The sequence below is a fragment of the Choloepus didactylus genome, chromosome 16 (assembly GCF_015220235.1).
Source record: "Choloepus didactylus isolate mChoDid1 chromosome 16, mChoDid1.pri, whole genome shotgun sequence".
NCBI lineage: Eukaryota > Metazoa > Chordata > Mammalia > Pilosa > Megalonychidae > Choloepus > Choloepus didactylus.
Window position 1 is genome coordinate 48,448,427 of NC_051322.1, and position 27,399 is coordinate 48,475,825.

At 38.6% G+C, this 27,399-nt stretch overlaps 1 protein-coding gene across 4 annotated transcripts in view; it reads right to left on the reverse strand.

Moving 5' to 3' along the window:
• RNF138 (ring finger protein 138) overlaps positions 1–18,928 on the reverse strand; it is a 74,780-nt gene extending 55,852 nt beyond the window's left edge. The window contains exons 1-2 of one of the 4 annotated variants that reach the window (XM_037806376.1): positions 17,997–18,928; positions 17,421–17,604 (exon numbers count right to left, since the gene is read on the reverse strand). In XM_037806376.1, the coding sequence (XP_037662304.1) occupies positions 17,421–17,530 (110 nt within the window). In that variant the 5' untranslated portion in view covers positions 17,531–17,604; positions 17,997–18,928. Of the gene's footprint in view, positions 1–17,420; positions 17,609–17,962 lie in introns of all 4 variants that reach the window. The other 3 variants (XM_037806374.1, XM_037806373.1, XM_037806375.1) reach the window with 3 other exon arrangements.
• Between the last annotated feature and the right edge of the window lie 8,471 nt (positions 18,929–27,399).

Sequence of the window (27,399 nt, forward strand, 5' to 3'; positions counted from 1 at the left end):
GGTACTGTGAACAATCAAATGTACAATTTGTGTTTTGTATGACTACATGGTATGTGAATATATCTCAATAAAATGAATATATATATAAAAAAAAAAGAACCACAATCGAGGAATGAAAACATGGCAAAGGATTTAAAGGACATCAAGAAGACCACGGCCCAGGATATAAGTGACATAAAAAAGACCCTAGAAGAGCATAAAGAAGACATTGCAAGAGTAAATAAAAAAATAGAAGATCTGATGGAAATTGCTGGGGAAAACTTCCCAAACCTTCTACACAATATAAATACACAAAGCATAAATGCCCAGCGAACTCCAAACAGAATAAATCCAAATAAACCCACTCCAAGGCATATTCTGATCAGACTCTCAAATACTGAAGAGGAGCAAGTTCTGAAAGCAGCAAGAGAAAAGCAATTCACCACATACAAAGGAAACAATATAAGACTAAGTTGTGGCTACTCAGTGGCCACCATGGAGGTGAGAAGGCAGTGACATGACATATTTAAAATTCTGAGAGAGAAAAATTTCCAACCAAGAATACTTTATCCAGCAAAACTCTCCTTCAAATTTGAGGGAGAGCTTAAATTTTTCACAAACAAACACTGAGACACTTTGCCTATAAAAGACCTGCCCTACTTCAGATTCTAAAGGGAGCCCTACCAACAAAGAAACACAGAAAGGAAAAAGAGATATAGAGAATTTTAACAGACATATATAGAACCTTACATCCCAAATCACCAGGACACTCATTTTTCTCTAGTGATCACAGATCTTTCTCCAGAAGGGACCATGAGCTGGGACATAAAACTAGCCTCAATAAATTAAAAAAAAAATTTTTTTTGAATATATTCAAAGCACAATCTCCAACCACAATGGAATACAAATAGAAGTCAATAATTTTTGAATTCTAACTCCACTATTTACTTCCTACATGATATAAAATACACAAACTCTAATGACAAATCAGTGGTTTTGAACTCAGCGTAAAATATGTAATTTTTGACAACTATATAAAGGTGGGGGAATGGAGGAGTACAGGAACATAGTTGATGTGTCCTATTGAAGTGAAGGTGGTATCAAAGAAAATCAAGATTGTTATGAATTTAAGAGGTTAATTTTAAGCCCCACAGTAAACACAAAGAAACTATCAGAGAATATGACCATAGAGATGAAAAGTAGAGTTTGGGTTAAGAGCAATGGGGGAAGGGGCAATGGGGAGTTAAGAAATGACTGTAAGGTTGCTGTCTGAGATGAAGGGAAATTTCTAGTAATGGATGGTGGGAAAGAGCATTACAACATTCTAAATGTGATTAATCCCACTAATGGAATGCTAGGGAGGGCATGGAATGAGAAGATTTAGGCTGTATATATGTTCCCACAATCAAAAAATAAAAATAAAAAAGACAGTCTAAATAGATGACAATTGAATGCCAAGGATGAACCTGGATGGGATCGGAGGATGGAGGACAGGAGGCTCAAAGGGCCACAGTTGAGACATAAAGAAAAAGAAATATAGAATGTAAGCTTTGTATCATTGTTGACTCTCTTGTACTTCTTAGCTGTGCTTAATGGGATTGCATAAAAGAATATTCTTGTTCATGTGAAGTGTATATGCGAATTATAGTGTTTGTTCAAGGATATGTGCAGCTAGCTCTCATATGTTCGGAAGACAGAGCAACAGATGGATGATAGATAGGGAAGGAGGGAGGGATGGAAAAAAATAGCGATGTGACAGCATGTTAAAGTTGGGGGATTGGGGTATCGGGGGAGGGGGGTCAGGGTATGCTGGAGTTCTGTGTATGGCGCTTGTATTGTTTTTGCAACTGTTCCTATAAGTTTTAATTTATTTCAAAATAAAATAAAATAAAAAAATAATGGAGAGGTGTGTGGTTAGGGGTATGGGAGGATGTGAGTTTTTTTTTTTTTTTCTCTTTATTTCCTTTCTGAAGTAATGAAAATGTCCTAAAAATTGAATAAAAAATTAATTGTTGATGGATGCACAGCTGTATGATGGTACCATGGGCAACTGACTGTACAACTTTGGATCTTTGGAATGTGAACAATCTCAATAAAAATATATATATATACATATATAAACTGGCACTGCATAACTTAGCAAAACAGAGTGTACAATGATGGTGATTAAAGTACAAATATAAGCAAGTTTTTACATGAGAGAGAAGAGATGAATGTCACCATTGCACAGTGTTGAAAAGCGGATGAGATATGGGAAAAAATGCAATCAATGCAAAATAGAGTCCATAGTTAACAGTAAGTTTGTAATATTTTTCCATTAATTGTAACAAAGGCAATACACCACAAAGCTAAATGTCAATAAATGTGGATATCAAAAAAAAAAAAGATGAGGAAGGGAAAGCTATTCAACTCATTCTATAAATCCAACATCACCCTAATACCAAAATCAGACAAAGATACTACGAAAAAAGAAAATTATAGCCCAATCTCTTTAATGAATACAGATGCAAAAATCCTCAACAAAATACTCGCAAATAAATTCCAGCAGTACATCAAGAGAATTATACACCATGTCTAAGTGGGGTTTATTCCGGTATGCAAGGCTGGTTCAACACAAGAAAATCAATTAATGTAATACACTACACTACATCAATAAATCAAAGCAGAATAACCACATGATCATCTTGATCGATGCAGAAAAGGCATTTGACAAAATTCAACATCCTTTCTTGATGAAAACACTTCAAAGGATAGGAATAGAGGGAATTTTCTCAATATGATAAAGGCAATATATGAAAAACACACATCAGGGACAGACTGAAAGCTTTCCATCTAAGATCAGGAACAAGATAGGGATGCCTACTGTCACCATTGTTATTCAACATTGTGCTGGAAGTTCTAGCTAGAGCAGTTAGGCAAGAAAAGAAATAAAAGGCATCTAAATTGGAGAGGAAGAAGTAAAACTTTCACTCTTTGCAGATGACATGATTCTATATGTAGAAAATCCAGGCAAACTACAACAAAGCTATTAGAACTAATGAATGAATACAGCAAAGTGGCAGGCTATAAGATCAACACACAAAAATCTGTAGTGTTCTTATGCACAAGTAATGGGCAACAAGAAGAAATAAAAAAAAATTCCATTTACAATAGCAACAATACTAAGAATCAAGTATTTAGGAATAAACTTTACGAAGGCCACAAAAGACCTATCCAAAGAAAATTACAAGAAACTGCTAAAAGAAATCGAACAGGACCTAAAAAAAATGGAAGAACATAACATGTTCATGGATTGGAAGACTAAATGTAATTAAGATGTCAACTGTACCTAAACTGATTTATAGATTTAATGCAATACCAATTAAAATCCCAACAACTTACTTCACAGAATTAGAAAAACCAATAACCAAATTTATTTGGAAGGGCAAGGTGCCCTGAATAGCCAAAAATATCTTGAGAAAGACGAATGAAGTGGGAGGTCTCACACTACCTGACTTTGCATATTACAAAGCTACAGTGCTCAAAACAGCATGGTACTAGCATAAGGATAGAGATAACAACCCATGGAATCAAACTGAGTGTTCAGAAATAGATTTTCGCATCTACGGACAACTGATCTTTGATAAGGCAGTCAAGCCAAAGCAACTGGGACAGAGCAGCCTCTTCAATAAATGGTGTTTGGAGAACGAGATATTCATTTCCAAAAGAATGAAAGAGGACCTCTATCTCACACCTTATACAAAAATTAACTCCAAATGGATCAAAGACCTAAACATTAGCACTAAGACCATAAGACTCTTAGAAGAAAATGTAGGGCAATTTCTTAAAGATCTTGTGATAGGAGGTGGTTTCCTAGACCTTACACCCAAAGCACGAGCACCAAACAACAAATAGACAAATGGGATCTCCTCAAAATCAAACACTTTTGTACATCAAAGGACTCTGTTAGAAAAGTAAAAAGGCAGCCTACACAATGGAAGACATTTGGAAGCCACACATCAGATAAGGGTTTAATATCCTGAATATATAAAGCAATCCTACAATTCAACAACAGAAAGACAAACAACCCAATTTAAAAATGGGCAAAAGAAATGGACAGACACTTTTCTGAAGAGGAAATAAAAATGGCTCAAAAACATATGAGAAAATGTTCAACTTCACCGGCTGTCAGGGAAATGCAAATCAAAACCACAATGAGATATCATCCCATACCTACCAAAATGGGCCATTATCCAAAAAAAAAACAGAAAATTACAAGTGCTGGAGAGGATGTGGAGAAAGAGGCACACTTATTCACTGTTGGTGGGAATGCAGAACAGTGCAACCACTCTAGAAGACACTGTGGCGGTTCCTCAGGAAGCTAAGTATATATTTGCCATATGACCCAGCTATTCCATTACTAGGTATATACTCAAAGGAACTGAAAGTTAAGACACAAAAGGACACGTGTAAACTGATGTTTATCGCGGCATTATTCACAATAGCCAAGAGATGGAAACAGCCCAAATGTCCATCAATGGACGAGTGGATAAACTGTGGTACATACACATGATGGGATATTATACAGCTGTAAGACAGAACAAAGACACAGAACATATAATAATGTAGATGAATCTTGAGGACATTATGTTGAGCGAAGCTAGCCAGAAACAAAAGGACAAATAATGTATGGTCTCACTAATATGAACTAACATAAATATGTGACTATACAGGGAACCAACAATTGTTTACTTAGGACTGAATGTATAGTGGGTAAACAAAACCATCTTAAAAGAAAGGGGTTGATGAAGAAAACTTGAGGGCACTATATTGAGTGAAATAAGACAGACACATAGAAGCAAATATTACAGGATTTCACTGATATGAACTAATTATAATATGTAAACTCATAGACATGAAATACAAGTTACCAGGATATAGAATGTAGCTAAAGAAGGGGGAGTGTCTGCTTATTATGAGCAGAGTGTTCAACTAGGGTGAACTTAAACATTTGGAAATGGATAGGGTTGATGGTAGCATATTGTGAGAATAAAACTGCTGAAAGGTGCGTGAAAAGTGTTGGAAAGGGTAAGGTCAAAGTCACATATGTCACCAGAAGGAAGTTGGAGGTTAAAAGATGGGAATGTATAAAACAGTAAATCTTGTCAATTCAATAAAAAAAATTTTTATATATATAATTACATATTATATATATATGCTTATATATATGTAACTACATATTATATATATATGCTTATATATATAATTACATATATATAGAATTGGGGTGGCGTTTTTGGTGTTCTTTATTTTTATTTTTTATTCTTATTTTCCCTTTTTCTGGTACATGGAAAATGTTCAAAAAATAGATTGGGGTGATGAATGCACAACTATATGATAGTACTGTGAACTGATTGTACACTTTGGATGACTGTATCATATGTGAATATATCTCAATAAAATTGAATAAAAAAATAATAAAATACAACCAGTGTAGTGGGAGTATAAGGAAATGAGTGTTCTAAGTTTCCAGATAGCAATTTGTCAATACTCACCAAAATTCTTAAATATGCAGTTTTAAGCTTTAATAACTTTAAAAGTATAGACTCAAAACTTACCAAAAAAATCATTTGAAAACTATTTAAATGTCTTTACACTTAGTTTGTAAATTCTGAGTAAAAAAGTTTAATTTAAATTCTTTATTCTAGCCAGTGTTTGCATTCTTCAATCAGAGGAATTGTAAAAGTGAAAAAAAGAAGGGAGGAGGGGTAAAAAAAAATAAGTAACTTTAACAATAGTCCAGAAGATAAGGTCTGCACTAAGGTAGGGGTAGAAGGGAGAGACAAGAGAATCTCTTTTTTAGAAAGAGAGTCCTCAATGTTTATGACAGGAAGACTTGGTTTCCTCATCTGTAAAGACTAAAGGAAATTGGAAAATCCCCAAATTATTTTAAGAAGGAAATATATTTTTAAAATATTTAAAAAAATGGAAAAGGAATCCTTTCTAAAAAATACTGAGAGCAACTGAACATAAGAATTGCAAATTAAGATTCAAATTGTTATACCACACATCTCAGTAAATTCAGGTGTCAAAAAAACAGGCTAAAAAAGATTCAATAGGGTGAAAAATGAATACTACTATAGTTTTTGCTAGAGAAATAAAGGGAATCAAATATTTTAAATTTGAATAGACAAGATGTAATATTCAAAAGGAGAGCAACTGAACAGGACAGTAAACAATGTATATTAGAGTATCGTCAAAACATAGCTACAAAAATTACTCCAAATATACCTAGAGCACACTCCTCTGAATGGTAAAACTGTAAAATATTATATAAAAATTCATACAGCCTTGTTAGCAACTGAAGAAATAGAAAAGTGACTTAAAGACACCATTATAAATTGTATTAACTTACCAAAAAAAATATTGAAAAGACCAAAGTTGGCAAAGATACTGGAATACAGGTACTATAGTAGCGACAGCATTTTGTAAATTAGCTCAATTTTGTGAAAAGACGACATTTTAAAAAGTAGAAGTTACCATTTATTATCTAATGCATGCTAGGCAAGGTTCCAGAAGTTTTACACTGATAATCTTGAATTCTTTAAAAAAAAAAACAAAAAAACAAAAAAAAAGTGGTCCTATAATTTACTGATGAAGAAACCAAGGCTTAAAAGATTAAAAAATTAAGAAATCTGTAAAATGCTTCAGAAAGCTAGAAGATGCTTTTCATTAAAATACAAGGTCCAGGGAGAAAGAAGATGGCGGCATAGAGAGGAACAGATGTTAGTCAGTACCCCTGGAACAACTAATAAACAACCAGGAACAACTAGTAAATAATCTGGAATAATAGCCGGGGCACAAACTTGACTGTCCACATCATCAAACACCAACCTGGATTGGGAGGAATGCCTTAGATAACAACATAAAATCTGTAAGTTAAGACTGCAGACCTGTGCTGAGAGCACCTCCCCCACCCCAGCAGCCCAAACTGCAAGACCTCACTGTGAGAGAGAGCAGCAATCTCTTAACAAGCAAATATACCTCAGTACAGCTCCAACTGGGGGTTTGATTAACAAACGCGGACTGCTCAACACAAGCTACAAATCCCCAACCAGCAGACAGAGGCTTTTAGTGATGACTGACCTTAAAGAGCCAGCAGACTTCTCTGTGCCAGGTGGGGGAGCCCAGAGGACCAGGTGCTATCTCTGGTCAGCAAGTGAAGCTGGGGTGACTGTGGACTGGCCCTGAAGGGGGGCTTTCTGTCCCTTTTTCTCTCTCTCAACCCGGGCAGCTCAGTGCAGAAAGCCACAGCCATTTTCAGTTCACAGCTCTCTGACCAGACAAGGGTGGAGATAGCAGAGTCAGAGAGACAAAGAGCCTTATTTAAATGCAAATGAAAACTCCCTAGGGGGGTGTATCTTCCCTAAGAGGAAGGAAGTGGTGCCCAGCCCTACTACCAGCCTCCCATTCAGAACCAGACCCCAGACCCTGGGGGAAAACAACCAAAAGAGAAACTAAGGACTAAGGGGGCCACACCTCCTTAACCCAGTCTGGAGCTTAAGGCTGACAGATGCCACCTGCTGGGCAGGTTAGGAGAGGCATAGCAGCTTGAGGACTCACAGGGTGTGTCAATCTTCTAAGACACACCCTCAGGGAGACCTGATACTGAATATTGACCCCTTCTGAGATCTGAGCCCATTCTGGTCTGGGAATACCTGATTGGGGTAACCAAGGACACCAGATGCCTAGACAACAGAAAACTACAACATACACTAAGAAAAATGAAGTTATGGCCCAGTCAAAGGAACAAACTTAACTTCAAATGAGATACAGGAATTCAAACAACTAATGCTAAATCAATTCAAGTGTAGCAAAGATACTGCAAAAGAGATGAAGTGTATACTGAAAACAATGGGCGAATATAAGGCAAAAATCAAAAATTCAAAAAAACAATTGGCAGAATCTATGGAAATGAAAGGCACAACACAAGAGATGAAACACACAATGGAAACATACAACAGCAGATCTCAAGAGGCAGAATAAAACACTCAGGAACTGGAGAACAAGACACTCAAAATCCTACACACAAAAGAACAGAGAGGGAAAAGAATGGAAAAATATGAGCAATGTCTCAGGGAATTGAATGACAACATGAAATGCATGAATGTACATGTCATGGGTGTCCCAGGAGAAGAGAAGGGAAAAGGGGCAGAAGCAATAATAGAGGAAATAATCAACGAAAATTTCCCATCTATTATGAAAGACATAAAAATGACAGATCCAAGAAGCACACAGTATCCAAACAAAATGGATCTGAACAGGCCTACATCAAGACACTTAATAATCAGATTATCAAACAACAAAGACAAAGAAAATCCTGAAAGCAGAAAGAGAAAAGAGATCCATCACATACAAAGGAAGCTTGATAAGAGTATGTGCAGATTTCTCAGCAGAAACCATGGAGGCAAGAAGTGGGGTGATATACTTAAGATACAGAAAGAGAAAAACCACCAACCAAGACTCCTATATCCAGCAAAACTGTCATTCAAATATGAGGAAGAGTTTAAAATATTTTCTGACAAATGGACAATGACAGAGTTTGTGACCAAGATACCTGCACTACAGGAAATCTAAAATGAGCACTACAGACAGATAGGAAAAGACAGAAGTGAGAGGTATGGAACACAATCTTGGGTGGTGGAAGCACAGCAATGTAAGTATACTGAACAAAGATGACTGTGAGGATGGTTGAAAGAGGAAGGTCAGGAGCATGTGGAACACCAGAAGGAAAGAGGAAAGATAAAGACTGGGATTGTATAACTCAGTGAAACCTAGAGTGCTAACAACTGCAATAAAATGTACAAATACGTTTTTACATGAGGAAGAACAAATGAATGTCAACCTTGCAAGGTGTTAAAAATAGGCTGATATTGGGGGACAAATACAATCAATGCAGACTAGACACTATAATTAACAGAAACATTGTACTATGCTTCCTTTAATGTAGCAATATACCAAAGCTAAATGCATATAAGAGGGGGACATAAGGGAGGGGTATGGGAGTCTTGGCATTGGTGACGTTGTCTGACTCTTTATTCTACTTTAGTTGAATGCTATCTTTGCTTTTGTTGCTTCCTGGCTGTCATGTTCTGTTTTGTTTCTCTTTCTTGCTTCTTTTTCTTTTGTCTCTCTACCTTCTTTGACTCTTCCTCCTTCTTTGTGGAAGAAATGGAGATGTCCTTATATAGACAGTGGTGATGGTGGTGAATATATAAATCCGTGACGATACAGGAAACCATCAATTGTTTACTTAGGATGGAATATATGGTTTGTGAACAAAACCGCCTTAAAAAAAATGGGTTGATGAAGAAACCTTGTGGATACTATACTGAGTGAAATACATCAGACACATAAGGACAACTATTGCATGGTCTCACTGATACGAATTATAATATGTAAACTCATAGACATGAAATGTAAGTTACCAGGATATAGAATGAGGCTAAAGAATGGGGAGAGTTGCTTATTATGAGCAGAATGTTCAACTAGGTTGAACTTAAGTGTTTGAAAATGGACAGAGGTGATGGTAGCACGTTATTGTGAGAATAACTAACAGTGCTGAATAGTGTGTAAATGTGGTGGAAAGGGGAAGCTCAGAGTCACGTATGTAACCAGAAGAAAAGTTAGAAGTTAAAAGGTTCGAATGTATATAACAGTAAATCCTATGGTGAGCAATGTCCATGATTAACTGTACAAATATCAGAAATCTCTTTCATGAACTAGAACAAATGTATGAGACTATACCTAGAAGTTAATAATAGAGGGGCATTTAGGGAGAAAAGTATACCTACTGCAAACTATACACTACAGTTAGTAGTATTTTAACATTCTTTCATCAACTTTCATCAATAGTACAACAAATGTACTATACCAATACTATGAGTCAATAATGGAGGGGGTAGTGATTAGGGGCATGGGAGGATTTTAAGTTTCCTTTTTTTTTTTTGGTCTTTCTTTCCTGGAGTAATGAAAACATTCTAAAAATACAAAAAAAATTTAATTTTGGTGATGGATGCATAGCTATATGATGGTACTGTGGGCAAATAATTGTACACTTTTGATCTTTGGATAATTGTATGGAATGTGAAAAATCTCAATTAAAAAAAGGGGTGGGGAGAGAAATGGAACAAAATCAAGTTTCAGTGACTGAGAGATTTCAAATGCAGTCAAGAGGACATTCTGGAGGTTATTCTTATGCATTACATAGATATCCCTTTTTAAGTTTTTAGTGTACTGGAATAGCTATAAGGAAATATCTGAAATTATTGAAGTGCAATCCAGTAGCATTGATTCTTGAAGATGACTATGTAACTGTATAGCTTACACTGTGTGACTGTGTGATTGTGAAAATCTGTGGTTCACACTCCCTTTATCCAGTCTACGGACAGATGAGTAGAAAAATGAAGACAAAGAGTAAAAGAATAAGGGAGGGTTGGAAAGGGATGGGATGTTCTGGGTGTTCTTTTTTACTTTAATTTTTATTCTTACTTTTTTTTTTTTTGCAGTAATGAAAATGTTCAAAAATTGATTGTGGTGATGAATGCACAATTATATAATGATTCTGTGAACAACTGTATACTTTGGATGACTGTATGGGATGTGAATATATCTCAATAAAATGGAATTAAAAAAAAAAAAAGGGCCCTATAAGTGTTGGAGAGGATGTGGAGAAACACATTCATTGTTGTTGAGAATGTAAAATGGTGTAGCAGCTACGGAAGACAGTTTAGTGGTTCCTCAGAAAGTTAAGTATAGAATTACCATACGATCAGCAACCCCCTTCTAGATACATATCCAGAAGAACTGAAAGCAGGGACTTGAACAGAGATACGCACACTGATGTTCACAGAAACTTTTCACAACTACCAAAAGATGGAAGCAATTCAAGTGTCCATCAGCCAATGAATGGATAAACAAACCATGGTACATACTTACAATGGAATATTATTCAGCTGTAGAAAAAGGAATGGAGTTCTGATACATGCTACAAGATGGATGAACCCTGAAGAAATTGTGTTTAGTGAAATAAGCCAGACACAAAAGGATAAATATTGTATGATCTCACTGATATGAAATAATTAGAATAAGCAAATTCATAAAGTCAGAAAATAGAACACAGGTTACCAGGAGCCAGGGTGGGGGTTGGGAATAGGGACTTAATGCTTAATTGGTACAGAGTTTCTGTTTGGGGTGATGGAAACATTTTGGTAATGGTTAGTGGTGATGGTAGCACACTGTGAACTTGACGAACAGTACTGAAAACTCTGAATGTGGTTAAAAGGGGAAATTTTGGTTGCGTATGTTACTAGAATAAAAATTTAAAAAACAAAACAAACCCAAGCAATGAACCCTAATGTAAACCATGGACTACAGTTAATAGTACAAATATAAAAACATGCTTTTATGAATTGTAACAAACATAACACACTAATGCATGTTCTTAATAATTGGGGAGCGGGGGTAATATGAGAAAACTCTATTTTCAGCAGAAAAACAATTTCTCTAATAAACAAAATTTTTTTTAATTAAAAATACCAGGCCCTGCAGTTTGCCTACTACCTCAGGGTCTTTGTCCAGAAGGTTCCCTGTACCCAGAACGCTCTATATAAAAAAGTCCTGTACAAATTAACACCTACGCATCATTTAGATCTCAGCAACAATATCATTTCCTCAAGAAAGGGTCTTTGACTATCCGCCCATCCACCCACACTAGATCTAGGGCCTCTGTTAAACCCTCTTGGAAACTATGAATTTGTAACTATATGTATACATTTATGTGCATGTTTACTTGAATTAAAATATGGTTGTCTCATCATCGCCCAGCTCCAGAAGGCAGGGATTATATCTGCTGGCTCACCACTGTATCTCCAGTACCAACAATGCCTGGCACCTAGTAGGCATTCATTAATACTTGTTAGAAAAAATGAATGCCAATTTACCTTAATCCAATTCAACAGTCCCTTAATCCAAAGATATCAAATCGTCAAAACAGTGAGCACTTTCCAGGTACAAACACTAGATCTGTAATCATCCTTATGTGACATAGCTGACAAATTCCCTTGTATTTAACCTCTGACCCAGCAATTCCACATCAGAATTTATCAGAGTTTATCGTACATATTAATTCTCATATGTGTGAAATGATGTATTTGTTGCAGCATTATTTACAATAGCAAAAGATTAGAAACAAACTAAATATGAGACTGGATAATGATACATCAAACAATGGAATACTAAACATACAAATTTAAAGAGAACATGAATTTTTATCTGGTTTGTTCACCGCTGTACCCCTAGTATCTACAAGAGTACTGACATATAATGGACACTCAATATTTGTTGAGTGTATGAAAATTAGACAGCAATTAAAAAAAAGAGGCTGTTCATATACTAATATAGAATGATCTTCACGATACATGAAAAAAAAGGTACAAAAGAATGCATACAACATGCTGATCTTTGTGTGAAAAAGAGGAAAATAATACATTTACAACCTGCTTTTATACATATCTCTGTAGGTATGCAAGAAGTATGTAAGGTAATACTGATTGTGGGAGACAACTTTTTTTTTCCTTTTGTATTTAATATTTTGAGTCATCTGACCCAATTCCTTATTCACAATAACTCCTTTGGTATTAAACATCTGAACCAAAAAACCTGAAATACAAATACAAGACGATGAATATCATTCACAAACCTTACCTCATTTGGTCCTTGCAACAACTCTGTGAAATAGTATTTTTATCCCTTTTTACCCACAAGAAATCAGGCTCATAGGGGTTTAATGACTTGACCAAGTGATAAAATCATTAGTAAGCTGCAGCCTCCCAACACAAACCCATTCATTCCTTTACTCAATAAATACTGAATGCATGTAGGCTCAGATATGTAACCACAGAACTTGGTTGCTGCTTTTAAAGAGCTGACAGTCTAAATGGTAGCTCTGGTATTAGTCAAATGATCTAATTCCAAAAATGTTATGATCATAAGATGTGATAAGAGCTACTAAGGAAAGTTATTCAGGTCTCGTATCTCAAAGTTTACTGTTCTTTTCTCTGTACCAGCAAGTATATTTTTTCAGATACCATACTGCTTATACTCATCTCCCTTTGAGCTGGATTATAAATGAATTTGCTAGATAGAGCTTATTTCAGTAGTAGGGGAAAGGTAAGAGATGCAAATCAAGAATTACTGAAACTATTTTCATGCTATCAGAGTCTACATCTGAAGCATAATGCATTGCCCCAAAACAACTTAAAAAGATGTGTCTTAAGTTTCTCAACTATAAACAAGCAGATGCCAGAGGAATTTCTGTTATTTATTCTCCAAACAAAAGGCTAATCAACAGATATTGGGAGAGAAAAACAACTTTCCACTCACCATGCTCCTGAATTTATCATAATTAATTAATTAATTAAAAATCTGGCACTCTTTTATCTCCCTAGTCTATAATCAAAATCATTCCCTGAAATAACTTCAGAAACTATGAGAAGAAAAAACCATAGTTTTTAAAAGTTTTCAGAGCTTGACATTAACTCAATCTTCTGTTATACGATATACCAAACTTTTTTTAAGTTATGTCATTTTTTAAATGAGTATGTCAAGACGATTTGGATCAAGTCTTAAAAACCTTAAGAAGAAAGATGATCTATTGAGCATTTATTAAATCAACAAGAACCCACATAAGCCTTGCTTTGAGGACTATAACAAACATGTCTACAGTAAAGAAAGTATATATTTAGATCACAAGATATCAATAAAGCTGTTAATTCTAAAAAATATAAACTGAAAATTCAGGGACTGGATAATTTAAGGAGGTCAAACAGGGAACCACATTAATTTGTACTTTCTGAGATTATAATTAGCTCATTTTAAAAGATGCAATCTTACATAAATGTCCAAAAGCAAACACAGATTAGATTTCCATTTTTTAAGAGTTCAGCAAGGTAACAAACATTATATCCAGTTTTCATTGTGATGTGAGCTTACTTCTAACACAAGAGTTACTTCCTTGAAGAACAGAGGTTATGGCCTTCGAAAATTACAAAGAGCACCAAAAGAGATACATACCTTACTACTATATCCGTCTGTACCTTCTTCTGAAAACTTACCTTGAATGTTCAACTTTAATATGTAGTCTTTCTACATTTCTCAAAACATGACATCTGATCACTCTCAGGCATCCTGACACTGCTGACTACTTAAAATTCTGTTTCCACTATCATGCTCTATCCTGGCTTTTTATCCTTCTGTTCATTTCTTCTCAAGCTGCAATTTCTCCACTCAATATTTAAATACATGTCCTCCAGGGCATTGTTCTATTTAGGCCCTATGCTATCTTTCAATTTATATACCTCCCTCAGTGACTACACTCACACTCACAGCTTTAGCTCCAGCTAAGAGCTAAGATCTATAACAGTATAAGATCTATAACAGTATATACCCATATATACTGGACATACAGTCATCAGATCTTACACTATCTCCTTAAAATGCCTAGAGTCTCTTATCTCCATTTCTACTTTCATTACCTTAGTTTGGGTTCAAATCATTTCTCTCCCTGACACAACAATGAATGACCTCGTCACTAGTCTTACTACTACCAAACTGGACCCTTCCGCTAAAGTAACTTTGTAAAATTGAAAGGAGATCATGCTGCTCCCCTGCCAAAAGTTATTTAATAGATCTATATGGCTTTCATGACAAAGTTCATAATAAATTCTTGTCAATATTCCTAAGCTCCAATCTCCAACCAAACTTTGTAGTGTGAATACAGTCATCCTCTTTAACACTTTTAATCACTACCTAATCAGGGTATTCCCCCAACAAACCCTCTATACAAATTCTGACCTAATTACTACTTATCCAGGAAATCTTCCCTATACTCATACACTAAACGTAAGTCTTTCTGATCTCAATCACACTTATAGATAAGTCTTTTCCATTAGACTACAGTACTCTCCAGGGAAAGAGCACTTTATTTTCCCTGTACCTAGCATACAGAAAACATTCAATAAATGTTGTTTGAAGGAATAAATGGGGATAAATGGGAATCTATATTTTGGTAAAGTTATTCTAATGATACTGATCTTGCTCCTTTGACTAAAATAGTTGATGAGCAAACCCTTCCCCATCACTGAAATGGCAATGAAAGCTTATTCTTATTTCCCACTGGACCAATGGTGACCTAAAGCCCTTATCACCTTATCCTTCACTATCCATGAATCAAAAATTGACTTTGTAGGTAAATATAAATGTATTTAAAGGCACAGGTGTGGACTTTGTAAAAAGGCAAGAGCAAATGACACAGTAAACTAGATAAAGAAATCTCTCCATTTCTCCACCAAACTCCTTTCAGCCAATCAAGACTCTGCCACCACTGCCACCTTTTCCAAGTAACAACTCCCCCACCCCCCCCACACTCCACCACCCCACCCCCCACCCCCACCCCACCTTCTTTCATTAATTGTTCAGCCAGAACCTTAGAGGAACTGGGGACAGGAGGAGGGAGCAGGAAGGGATGGGGACTTAGGACAAAAGGAAAATTGTCCATTGCTCCCATCAACAACATCTATTCTATAGTTCCACAGCTCGAATGGTCACATCCCACCCCAATGAGTTGAACTGGGAAAGGTCTTGAATTAAAAACTATCATCCCCACTATCTTTTCTACAGCCTTCAGATCAAGCCAAATTACAGTCCTTGATTTATAATATCCCATTAAGGGAAGTGGGCTAGAGCAAACTGCATGGAATTTTCAGGGGGTCTGGATATTACAATGAGTTCTATGAGGTCATTGACCCCAACAGTAATTGAAATGATTCTGTCCAGAGAAGACCTACAATATATACACATTGTTGGCAGCTGTAACTACACCTTCACCTTGCCCTCCCTCCCTGTCCTTCCTCCAATCCATTCACCAGCACAATGCTTTTTAAAATGGGAAAGGCAACAAGTTATGATAATGAATACCGACAGATTAAAGGCAAATCTGTGACCTAGACATCTCAAGATATTTTCCTAAGAATCTGCATTTGTTGTGCTAAATAAAGGAATCCCAGACAATCGTTCATCGCCCTTAAACAGCCAAAGCAACCAGAATAATGTCTATGAAGAAAAGTCACAAACTCCAGGCTCACACAACCACTACATGATAGGAGTAAAGTAGGCAAGTGGAGTTGAGATTGGTGAACAAAGAGTGGCTATCGAAAAAACAACTGTATAAGGAAATTTCTGATTAAGAATCCAAGCCAACCTATTCTTTACAAAATTATAGAACACACCCCCCCCCAAAAAAAGTGGAAGGAGGCATAACCATAGTTAGAAAATCATTTAAATTTTTTCGTATTTGCAGAGCTATGTTAAACACACAAAACATTCAAGCCTAAATGTATTTTTTAAATAAAGATTTCTAGGTCCCACCTGCCAGAAATTCTTTTGTAAGTTTGGAATGGAGTCTGGGAATTGGTATTTTTTTTTAAAGTTTCCCAGGTGACTGTGATCAATCAGTTTTGTAAGAAATGCTATCTATATACCCTTTAAAGTGCTCCTTCCAACCCTCACTGACACTCTAGCAGTCTGTAAAATTACCTAAATTCTTCTTAAAAATATCAAATTCAATAGCACCAAGCCACCTCACCTAATCCCTTTGGGTGTCCTCCACCCTAGAATTAGTACCTCCTTTTCATTTCATTCCACATAACAGAAATCTTCCTTTCTCATCTCTACCTTTGTAACCAAGTCATAAGCCAGAAGGGTAAGACAAAGGGAAACTATCACTTCAACACCCGGAAGTCCTGTCAGTTCTAACATATGAGAAAAGAAAAATTCTAGGCCATTTCTGATATGTACTAAGATTTCAACGGAACAAGGCACTTCCAAGGTGGTCTGCGAAGCAGGGTCGAAAGGCAAGTTAGATAAGGGTCCTTGGATCTAGAAGGGATGGACCAAGATTCCGAAAAAAGGAAAAGAAAACACTTCAAAGCAGGGCAGACCAAAGAGTGGGGGCAGCGGGCCCGTGCCGACATCTTCAGCGGGTTTTGACACTCGACACCCCAGCCTTCACCCAGGTTGCCAAGAAACAGAAAGGATCCACGTTCCCTGCAATTCCTGCCAGGCCTGAAGTAGAGAAGCCTCGGGAGCCTGGAGACGTCACCGGAACGGGCCTGACACTGCCCCCGGGGCGCTGGGCGCGGGCTGAAGGGCCAAGCGCCGGCTGCGGGCCCCGAGCCGCCGGCGGAGAGCGGGCCGGGCGCTCACGGGCTGGGAACAGGTCCTCCGGCCCAGCGGCGCTCCGGCGGGCCGCTGGGGGCTCGGCGCCGCCAGGCCGGGCTTCGGGAGCCGGAAGCCGGGTCTAAAGGACCACCTGGCTCCACGCGGGGGAGGGGGCTTCTACTCACACGTGCTGACAGGCCGCGGTCCGCACAGGCGTTTTGAGCACCTCCTGACAGACAGGGCAGTAGAAATCATCTTCGGTGTAGGACGTGGCCGCGGAGAGGTCCTCGGCCATGGCGGGGGTTGAGGGATCAAGGCGATGGCGGCGGGAGCGGCCGAGGCGGCGGTGGCGGCCTGGGGCCCTACTCCCTGCGCGAACCCGAAGGGGGAGGGGAAACGCGTCAGGAAGCGGCTCACGCCAGGAAGGGGGCGGGGCCCGAAAGCCCGGGCGCGGCACTCGCACGCGCGGTCCGGGATCACCGCAGGGGCAGGACTGGAAGCTTTGCTTCAGCGCGCACCCGGGTTCGGAGGCTGCCCCGGGCTTGCCAGGTAGCCTCCCGCACCTCTGCGGGCATCGGCACCCCCAAACCGCGGCTTCCTTCCGGAGGCCCCTCCCGTACCTGGCTTCTCTGCGGGACCGTCTTTCCCCCACCAGCTCCCAGTCTTTGCCCGCGACGTCTGTTTTCCCCTCCGCCCGGCTGGGCCTCCCTCCGCGCCGCTCAGCTGCTTCTCCCCGAAGCTGGCCCCGCGCCACTGCTCACCCTTTTCCGCGACTCTGCCTCTTAACTCCCGGCTTCGCTGCACACCTCCGTCCCTCCACTCCTCCGCTTGTGTAGACGCTTCCTAGGAGTGCCCGACCGGCGGTCGCGGTGGAGCAGCCTTTTCTCTGACGCTTGTTGGTTGAAAGGAGGTCCTGCGCCAAGCTTCTGCTTCTGGACCGGCCGCTGCTGCCTCCGTGGCCAAGGCCCGTGGGGGGATGGAGGTTGGGAGGGAGGCGTGCGCAGTGCTCATGGACCCGGCACGGGGCCTCACCCAAGGTTCATGGAGCGCCGGAATCCCGCCGCCCCCCTCCAGCAAACTCTCCCATTGCACTGCGCTGCCTGCAGCCTGTCTCGCAGGTCACGGGCCCGGAAAGGCCATGGGGGATGGGGAGAGGCGGGGAAGGGGCGGCCCCTTAGCAACAAGCGCGTGGCGCCTCCACCAGGTTGTGACATAAACACTTGGGCGCTCACGTGCATACCTTTAGCCTCCTGATTCCCTCGTAACGCGGACCCCATTTCCCACTGCTCTTATCGAATATGTTGGATTTTGAAGGAAGTTTTCCATAAAAAAATACTCCCTAATGTTAGTTTTTGGTTCTTGCTAGAATATTCTGACTCTATCAAGATGTATTATGAAGCAGGTAACATCAATTATGGAATTTTAATCCTTTACTGCATGGGGGAGAGGGAGTTACAAGTAAGCCCCGTTGTGAGAATTTGAACTTAACGTCCTTAATGCAGTATTACTGATGCTTAAATATGCTGACGAGTCACAGATGTGATGTCTTCCACTCATCTTTTTTTGTTTTTTTAAAGAAAAATTAGGTAGAAGCATAGATCTAGGCATTTCAGCGAGGTTAGTCACTAATTTTTCTTTAATGGACACTTAATTCCCAAAAAAGTCCACACAACTGATAAATCTATGAGAAGGGATCACAACAAGATGGAAAGAGCTAAGGAAAATCCAGAACATCTTAACGCATCCTCAATTAGCTTCAGGGGGAAAAGGGTGCCATTACCATACTTCGTTACAGCTCTCCACTTTTATGACTGTGATTGTGAAAACTTTGTGGCTCACACTCCCTTTATCCAGTATATGGGCAGATGAGTGGGAAAATGGGGACAAAAATTAGATGAATAGGGTGGGATGGAGGAGATGGAAAGATTTAGGTGTTCTTTTTTGCTTTTATTATTTTGGAATAAGGAGAAGTTTCAAAAATTGATTCTGGTGATGAATGCACAAATGTATGATGGTGCTATGAATAATTGTACACTGTGGATGACCATAGGGTGTGTGACTGTATCTCTAACTGTCTTAAAAAATGTAAATGAACAATGGAGGGAAGGGAATGGGATGTTTTGGGTGATTTTTTTATTTTAATCTTTATTTTATTTTTTGGAGTAATGAAAATGCTCAAAGATTGATTGTGGTGATGAATGCACAACTATATGATGATACTGTGAACGACTGATTGTACACTTTGAATGATTGTAGGTTATGTGATCATCTCAATAAAACTGCATTTAATAAAAAGCTCTCCACTGTTGTCTACTATATGAATCCTAAATAGAAGCCCTTTAAATGACTAATCCAATTCTTTTATTGTCTACATTGTCCTAGATACTATATTAGATATTATGTATATGTCATGAACTTTGCTACCAACTAGCTTACACATTTGGTTATCCAATAAGAGAACAAAACAATATGGGATGTGCTGAAGTATTAAATTTTGCATTTTCAGTGACAAGCTATAATGAAGATAGGAAGTGGAATGTTTGAAATTGTATGGACTTAGCAGGGAAAATCTTATGTAGGAAATGAGTCTTAATGTGCATCTTAAAAACAATTCCTGGAATAATACTCAGGACAATTATTTATTTAATGAATTGTTAATTACTACTATCAACCTATAACATGTTCTATTTTTATTCCTTTTCCTCCTTAGCAGCAAGAACAGTGGAAGCCCAGCAGGAAAGCTAATTTTAGCTTCAGATTCCCAGGGAGGAGGAAGAGCAGAAGCTGGGAGGGGCAGCTAATGGAGTACTCCAGGTGCTTTTCAGATTTACTTATAAAATAGTTCTTAGGTTCCAAATTTCACCTTTTCAGTAATATCTTTCTGCTCGTATTTCACTCAATTTGACCACTCTGGAAAGGAAAGACTATATTCTACATAATAAGAGTATTTCCCTTTATTTGTTGGTAATCTTTAACCAGAACATTAGTTTTGTGACCTTAAATTTATTTGTTTCATTCCTTCTCTGCAATGGCAGACTTACTCTATCCTATCCAAACATATATGCATAACTCTCTCATATATTCTAAGAAATCATTTGGTACACTTGTAGAATATAGTTGGCAATACATGAAAATCCATTAAAATTTTGGATATAAGGAAAACAGTTACCCTGAAAGTTAAACTTGAAAAATGAAACTTAATTACCAAAAGACACAATCTTCAGTCTTGGCAGAATTTCAGATGAAAACCTGTTGTTGTTGTTGTTTAATTTTAATTTCAAAATACTTTCAAACTTACAGGACAGTTACAAAAGTAATACAAGCCTCATACAGAGAACTCCAACATGCCCCTATTCCCCCAGATACCCAGAGCCAACAATTTTAACATTTTGCCACATTTGCTGTGTTATACCACCTACATACCTACCTAACTACTTACTTACCTACTTACCTCTTTTTCAATCCATTGTCTGAATACTTTAGTGTATGTTGTATACATCATTCTCCTTGAACATTTAATACCACCATGTATATTTCCTAAGAACAAGGATATTCACTTGTGTGATCACCTATAAATGCAGTTATCAAGTTCAAGAAATTTAACACTGATATAAAACTTAGTCTATATTCCAATTTTTTTATGTGTTCCAATAATGCTCTTTAAGCCTTTTCTCCTTCCTTGCTAGAGCTCATTCCTGTATTCCATTTAATTGTCATTCTCTCTTGAGTTCTTTTTTTTAATTGTGGGAACGTATTTACAACATAAACTTTCCCATCTCAACCATTCCCAAGCATACTATTCAATGGGATTAATCACAGTCACAATATTGTGGTACCCTCACTACCTTCTATTACTTAAACTTTCCATCTCTCCAAACAGAAACCCTACCCCCACTATGCATTAACTCCCTATACTCCTTGCCGTCTTTCCTGACAATCAGTACTCTAATTTCTGTCTCTATGATATTGCATATTCTCTGATGTTTTCTTTGTAATTACCATGAGGCTTAAATCTAATATCCTACATCTGTAACGATCTCCTTTGCTTTGATATCGCCTCAACTTCAATAGTATATACAAACTAAGTTCTTATAGTCTTCTATCCCCCCACCTTTACGTAGTTATTTGCACAAATTACATTGTTTATATGACTCCAGAACCACTGATTTCTCATTGCATTTTATGCATTTCTCTTTTAGATCCTGCAGGAAATAAAAAGTGGAGTTACAAACCAAAAGCACAATAGTACTGGCATTTATATTGATCCATATTGTTACCTTCACCTGAAATCTTTATTTCTTCATGTGGCATCAATCTGTTGTCTATTTTCTTTCCTTTCAACCTGCAGAACTCTCTATAGCATCTTTTGCAGGGCTGGTCCTATGGTAATGAACTTCCTAAGCTTTTGTTTACTGGGAATATCTTAAAACTCTCCCTCATTTTTAAAAGGCCATTTTGCCAGATATAGAATTCTTGGTTGGCAGTTTTTTGCTTTCAGCACTTTAAATATGTATCCCACTATCTTCTTGCCTCCATGGTTTCTGAAGAGAAATCAGCACTTAATCTAATGAGGTTCCCATGTGTATGACATGTTGTTTCTCTCTTGTGGCTTTCAGAATTCTCTATCTTTGGAATTTGACAGTTTGATTTAATATGCCATGGTGTGGATCTATTTGGATTTTCCTGTTTGGAGTTTGTTGAGCATCTTGAATTCATATATTCATGTTTTTAATTAAATTTGGGATTTTTCAGCCATTATTTCTTTGAGTATTTTCTCTGCCCCTTTGTCTCTTTCTCTCGCTGGGATTTCCACAATGAGTATATGGTACACTTGATGGTGTCCCACAGGTTCCTTGGGCTCTGTTCACTTTTCTTCATTCTTCTTTCTGTTCCTCAGACTAGATGATTTCAGTGGTCTTATTTTCCAGTTCACTGATTCTTTCTTCTGCTAGCTCCAATCTGGTGTTGAACCCTGTTTCAGTTTGCTAAAGCTGCCAGAATGCATTATACTAGAAATGGGTTAGCTTTTAAAATGGGGATTTATTAGGTTGCAAATTTACAGTTTTAAGGCCATGAAAATATCCAAATTAAGGCATCAGGTGGTAGATACCTTCTCTGAGGAAAGGCCAATGGCATCCAGGGTTCCTCTGTCACATGGGAAGGCACATGGTGACATGTGCTGGCCCTTCTCTCCCAGCTTCTGGTTTCAAAATGGCTCTCTCTCCAAAATGTGTCTGGGCATTTTCTCTGTAAGCATCTCTGAGCTCTCTCCAAAATGTCTGTCTTTTATCCTTTCCTAGAGGACTCCAGCAAGGAGATTAAGATCCACCTTTATTGGGAACGGTCACACCTCCATGGAAACAACCTAATCAAAAGTTCCTACCCACAATAGGTCTGCCCCCACAAGATTGGATTAAAAGAACATAGGCCTTTCTTGGGGTACATAACAGACCCAAACCAGCACAAACCACTCTAGGGAATTTTTAATTTCTGTTACTGAAGTCTTCAGCTCTGTTTAGTTCCTTTTCATGACCTCCATCCTTCTAGTGATATTCCCTTTGTGTTCATCTATCATTTTCCTGATTTCCTTTAATTCTTTGTCCATGTTTTCCTTTAGCTCTTTGAACATATTAAGGTCTATTTTATAAAAGTCAGTGTGGTGTGTTCTAGGTCTGGCCCTCCCCACTGATAGCTTCTAATGCTTTAATCTTCTCCTTTGCCTGGGCCATAACTTCCTGTTTCTGTGTATGTTTGTAATCTTTTTGTTGAAACCTGGACATTTTGATATTTTAATGTGTTAATCTCTGAAATTTAGATTCTGAAGTGTCTGTTCCTTAATCCTGTGCCCAGCTAGTGTTATGACACCTTTCCTTGAATGCCAGGCATTAACAAAAAAAAAAGAAGTAAAAAAATAAAACCCATTTACCCAGTCTTTGCAGATTGATCTGAGTGCCCTCCTTCAGGGCTTATCCATACAATGAATTTAGAGAACAGCTTCAGGTCAAAACTTAGGGGCCTCCATGATCCTTTCTGCAACACGCATCTTGTGTTGGACATTTGCTTGTGGTCCTAGAAATTGTCCCCTTTTAACGAATCTAAGTGTCCCTTCTTCCCTAGAAAATAGTTTCCTCATGGTTCTGGGCACTGCACTGTGTGTCCTGAAGCTGGCCATCCCTTGCCCCAGGCAGCACTTGACTGCTCTCCCACAGCATTCTGTAGGAGAGCTCTGAGAATTGCTTTCTAAACACAGGGCAAGTTCGGAGTTGCAGAATCCCTTAGGCTACTACTAGACAGACTGACCCAGATATATATGCTCCCAGTATGCCCATGAAGGTTACTCTATTCCCTCCTGAACGGAGACCAGAGATCCACAATGGGAACACAGGCTGGCTCCATGCCAAGTCAGTGAGGGGTGGGGGAGAGGCCACTGGGGTACGATGGGATTCTAGATATTTTTGCCAGTTCTTGCCGGTTGTTCAGATCTTCTGTTGGGGAAGTTTTCCTTGGGATCAAAAACAAGACAAATGGGAATAAACAATTTCACATGCACATCTGGATGTTTTTGTGTCTGTCTGTACTACCTGGAACTGCTACGACCATTATCAGGTCATGATGAGAACAAGCCAGAGGATAATCTAATGTGCTGATGCAGAAAGATTTGCATTGCTGGGGCTGATCCCTACAAACTAAGTTTTCCAGTCTCCCTTGCCAACTGACTTCTGGCTAGATTTAGCCAAGGGCAGGCACTGATGAGAGATTTGAAGAAAGGATGAAGGAAGGAGGAAGTCAAGGTCTCTCTCTCTCTCCCCCTCTGCTTCTGGCAGTGCCTTCTTTTCTTCCATGGTTCCACTTCTTACAGACCGCCTTTCCCTCTACAGTACCAGTCCCTGCTGGACATTTCCTGCCTTTTCTCAATGGCTTCTTTGTTTGCTTCAGAGTTGCACTTGGGTCTTTCAGCTTTTCCAACGTTATTGGCTCCAGTGGCCCTGTTCATCCTATGGAATCCAACCTCCAAGTTACAGTTGATTGGAATAGAAATGAATGCAGATCCCAACCTGTGCCAGTCACACTCTCTCTCCCAAGAATGTGGAATTGAAATCTCAATATTCGTGTAAGTCTCTATTAAGTGTTTTAACTTGGAAGATACAATAACAGAAGAGCTGTGGAGCAGCCACCATCTCTCTTGCCCAGGCAGAGAAAGCCAGTCAGCAAAGAGAGCAAACCATCATTGAAACAGATACTCTGAATGCAGTAAAGTTGTTTCACTGAATAAACTAGACTATCCTAAGAGATAGAGCCCTATATAAGGTCAGGGATGGCAAACAGATTTTAACAAGTCAACTCACATTCCCACTTTTTAATGTTTTTCATTATCTTTGAAAGAAAGATGTAAATCTGAAGCTAAAAGATTTCTCTCCCTCTCTTTCCCCCTTCTTGCCTTTCTCCCCTCCTCCTTTTCTACTTTTCCTTTTTTTCTTTCCTTTTCATCACACATTTATCAACGTTGTGAACAGAAAAATAGCTACTATGGCTAAGAGATTTAAAATGGAGTAGGGAAATCATTCTGGAGGTTACTCTTACCAGATCTCAGCCAGCTATCACAAACAGCCAAAGTATGCAAAACCTCAAGCAACAATGTTCCTCAAAGCCCTAAGGACATCCAGACATCATAAACAAACCTCAAGATAAAGAACGCAGTAAACTATCTAACCTGAAGGACATTTGGAGCACCCTGAATATCCACTAATCGCACCCTATATAATCTTTTTCTTTAAAAACCCTTGCCTGGAAAACCCAAAACAGATAATTTGGGTTGCTACCTGAAACTGTGCTCCCCAAATTGCAATTCCAAAGCCCACATAAACACCTTGTTGCCTTGCAGCTTAGTTTGTTATTTATCGGTTGACAACATCTTCTGAGCATTGTTCTATCCTGGACTGAAGCAACCATTAACAAGAATAGTCATAACACCAGCTTTATAAAGCAAACAAGCCTAATTTTTAAGGAAATGGAAGAAATGGAAGAACTCTCCAATATAATACACACTGTTCTTCCTGTACATAAAGTTCAATCCTTCCAGCTATTCTCTCTCAACACATATGCATTTACTACTTTCTCAAAAGAAGACAATCCAAAGTCCCTCCCAAGTATGTTTCCAGAGGAATGACATGAGACCACCATCTTTCTAGTCCAATATTGCCAAATGATTTACTTTTTCCTTTAATTGAGTCTTAATCTGGTCCAGATTTAACATCTCATTGTCCTGCAACCTCTAGACAAAATCATAAATTTGCTCTAGAATACCAACTGCGGGTCCCCAGACTAAATTCCAATATGATGTACTTTGCAGTGATGGCATCATCCTGTTTGTCAGTAGGAGATCCAGCCTGAAGTGCTCTGAGAGGATTCCCCAAACCCTCCATTTACACCTACCCATTCCAGTTGCCAGGATCTCACACTTTCCCAGTCAGCATTTCAATCTTCTACACAGAAACAAAAATGAATCAAATTACTTGACTTCTATACTTCAATCCAGCAAATGATTACTTTCATGATTTGGACCTCAACAATCTCAATTCCCCAAACTTTTTTTCCTCTACCCACAACCAAGAAAGTCTGGATGAGAATATGGAAATTTCTTGTTGCACCTTATTGAAAATAGTCAAGAAAAATCAGTACAATCTGACTGTATCAGTCTCATTAAATTCAGGAGAGAAAAATCATACAGTAATTTGAACAAAGAAAGTTTAATAAAAAGAATTAACTGTAACAGAGGATTGGTATAAAAAGTAAAGAGAACTCTAAAGAATATAGGATTGGTAGCTATAAAGAACAGTACCCAATGAGGAGCCCTTTCCCTTTACCCCTCTCCACCAACTCCTCAGGGCTGAGAACCAAACCTTGTTGGAGAGGGCACAGCTGTGGCTCACTAGGTGGCAGGGAAGTAGCCATAGTGCCACTGGAACTTGGAAATCCACATCTGGGAACTTGCCAGAAATGCATCCTGCTACAAAACTATCCAGGGGCATGCTGTGTGCTGCTGGCCATAGAAGGGGGATGTTAGAGAAGCCATTCACTCTACAGAAACTGGGCACTGGGGTGGCCATGTCTGCTTCAGGAGTTCACCTCCAAGCAAGCCAAACAAGCACACCAAAAATAGAAAACCAAACCCTTTTCCTCCTGCAACTTCTCTCTAGCTCCGTGTACTGACAGAGCTTAAAATCATGACAGCTGGCAAAGAAAAAATATTTAAAAGGCCCAATCCATTTCAAAGGGCAGGCAAAAAATGAATTAGGAGATAAGAAAGCAATAAATTGATAACTGGCACAATGACTCATTGACATTTTGCTACTAAGTCCTCTAAAGCCTCACCCTCCATGAGCATATGCTAAGCACCAAGCGACTAAAACCACTGCTTCAGATCTACCTATAAAGACACATTTCTTACCCCACAATGCAAGAATCATTACTGTTCCCCGAAAACAACACTGCCACAGCTCAGCTAGTTCTATGTCTTCTTTGATGGCCTGAAATAATAATACACCTTCCAAACTCATTTCTATATTATTTAGGACTCTTAGGTTGTAAATTAAAGAGCCCAACTTGACCTAGGTAAGGGGGGGGGAGTACGTTTTAACCTTTAGGGATTGCATGGAACCCATATTAGTCAGGATTCTTTTGGTTGCAAGTGAGAGAAATCTACATTGAAACGGCTCAAGCATAAATAAAATTGTTTAGTTCCCTTAATTCAAGTGGTAAAGCATGTTTGAAACCAGAGGCTCAAAACATATCACCAGAATTATATATTCTGTCTCCTGGTTCTGCCTTCCTTGGGTTGACTTTAGCTTCAGACAAACTCTTCCCTGATAGAGGCTCCCAACTGCTCAGATTAGTTGAGCTCAGGAAAGCCAGCTTAAAAAACAGCGGCAGCAGCAGCAGCAAGAACCCTTCTCTTCCGAAGAGTTCTATCGAAAATCCTGCAACTGATATTAATCTAGACGAGCAACTCAAACAATTACATATGTAAGAGCCTGTACAACTTCACTGCAAGGGAGGATAAATAAGCAAACAAAGGTGGGAGTTTAAAGCTTCACCAGAAGTCTGGAGAGAGGCCAGTGTGTGAAAAAAGAGCAATAGGGAGGAAAGTTGTTCAATTTCTATATT